We start from the raw sequence: 1,907 nt of genomic DNA, 5'->3' as shown, positions 1-1,907 counted from the left end.
ACAGGCCCCAAGGCTCTTGTTTGGGGACCCAATTAGGGAGCATGATGCACTGCGTTTCCTGGCTGTGCAGATGGAAAGGACCACCGGCTGGGCTCTGCACTCAACGGCCAGTGGAGGTGGGAGTGTGGGCTGGGCTGTGGTTAGGTGTTCTGGTCAGGTGGGCCTGGAGGCGCCATTCAGCAGCGGGCAGGACTAAATGATCTCCCCTCCCCAGCTGGGGCCGCAGAACTGAGCACCAGGCTGCCCGGCTCAACGGGGCCACCATCACGGCTCTGCGGATGGGGTGCTACTGCCAGCCAGGCTCTCTGCTCAAGTGCTGCTGGGCTAAGCAGCTTGCCAGGTGCCCAGCCAAGCTTCCTGGGTGGCGGGGCTGTGAGTTAGCTTCCTCCCGGAGCAGCGGCCCCGCCAGCTCTGAGGCTGGCATGGCTCACTGTCTATGGGCCCAAGTCAGGAAGGTCTGTGCTCTGCCGAGTTCCCTGGTCAGACTGGGCTGCCAGTTGGGCTCTGCAGGTAAGCGGAGCCTCTGGTTGCGATTTCTCCTGGGGACCAGTGCGAGTAGAAACAGCCTGCCAGGATCCAAGTGCTGGTGGCCGTGCCACATCTCCCTTCTCCATCACAACCTAATTCCCAGTGGTCAAGCCCCACAGCCTCCCCCGGGAAGTGAGACCAGATTTGGCCTCCTGAGCAGCAGCCCACAATGCTGGGGAGCTGTGTCCACCTTGGGGTCTATTCCTCTCCTCCTGGGGGACCCCGCTGGTGAGACTGCTGCGCCAGCCGCAGGAAGGAGCGATGACGTCCTCTCACCCGTCTCACGCAGTCCTCTCAGCCCCTCCTCCGCCACGGTCTGCGGTTCTCACCGCGGCGTCGTGGGAGGGGCTGAAGCTGGGCGTGGCCTGTGTCTCCATCCTGCTGACGTCACTCCCTCACTCATTACTTGTAACTTCTACCCCAGAGAACTTGTCCAACACATTGAGCGGCTCAACATTTAGGAAACTTAGATTCGNCGTTTATGTCCCCTGGATGATCTGAGCATTTACAGCTTTAAAACCAGCGCGCTTGCATGGAGAGGCTAGATTCCTGCCAAGCAGGCGAGCTGTTCTGGTCGAGCAGTGAGTCGGTGGCCGAGGAGGTAAGTTAGAGGCACGGCTGGGACTGGCACTCCGGGGTTAGGGCTTGATGGCCATGGTCCAGAGAAGCGGGTGGTCCGTCTCCACGGTGACAACACCAGATCCATCGTAGGCGTTGGAAGTACTGACCAGTGTTCCAAAACCGAGCATGTTATTGGCTATAAGAGGGCGAGAAAAAGTGTTAGTGAAAGAACAGCATGACTTAGCAGTGACCCCAGAGCAATTAGGCCTGTGTTTTCATAGACGACATAAAATGTGGCCTGAGTGAAAATGTGATATGGGGTTTTAAAGCCGAACATTTCTGTAACTTGTCATAACCACTCTTCCTGGAGTTGGTTATTTACCATTTGGGGATATATGCCATTCTCATTACTAAATTTCATTAGATTTTTTTTTTTTCTTTACCGATTGTAAAACCAAAACCCATTTCTGTAATGTGCTGTTTACTTCCTTGCCTGGTGCAATTTTAATTTTTGTTGATGATTCAAGAACATTTTATACCAGTTATCAAACTTTATAAAGATTTAGTTGTTACTTCAGGTATAAATGATGTCAGGCAGAAAGCTAATTACTTCCAGAAAGCATAGGATTTTGGTCATTTTTCCCTCATAAATTAAGACAAGCCAGATTGGACCAGCTTTATTTTCTGCAAAACTAACAGGAACTCAAAGGCCAAAGCAGACTTCCAGAGGTGAGCTTGAGCAAGCCACTTCCGCTCAGCTGGAAATGAGGGTAAGAGACGACGCACCTTAATTTTGGGGCCTGAAATTTGAAAAAAAA

The 1,907-nt window shown here is 52.9% G+C and overlaps 1 protein-coding gene across 1 annotated transcript in view; it reads right to left on the bottom strand.

The window, feature by feature from the left end:
- Positions 1-996: 996 nt before the first annotated feature.
- LOC109374472 (thiamin pyrophosphokinase 1-like) overlaps positions 997-1,907 on the bottom strand; it is a gene marked incomplete at its 5' end in the record, with an annotated part of 140,581 nt that continues 139,670 nt past the window's right edge. The window contains one exon of the mRNA XM_019629092.1: positions 997-1,285. Within this exon, the coding sequence (XP_019484637.1) occupies positions 1,167-1,285 (119 nt within the window). The remainder of the gene's footprint in view (positions 1,286-1,907) is intronic.

Source organism: Hipposideros armiger, unplaced genomic scaffold (assembly GCF_001890085.2).
Source record: "Hipposideros armiger isolate ML-2016 unplaced genomic scaffold, ASM189008v1 scaffold_825, whole genome shotgun sequence".
Classification (NCBI taxonomy): Eukaryota; Metazoa; Chordata; class Mammalia; order Chiroptera; family Hipposideridae; genus Hipposideros; species Hipposideros armiger.
Note: the sequence above shows the minus strand (reverse complement) of the source record. Positions and strands in the feature narration are given on the sequence as shown.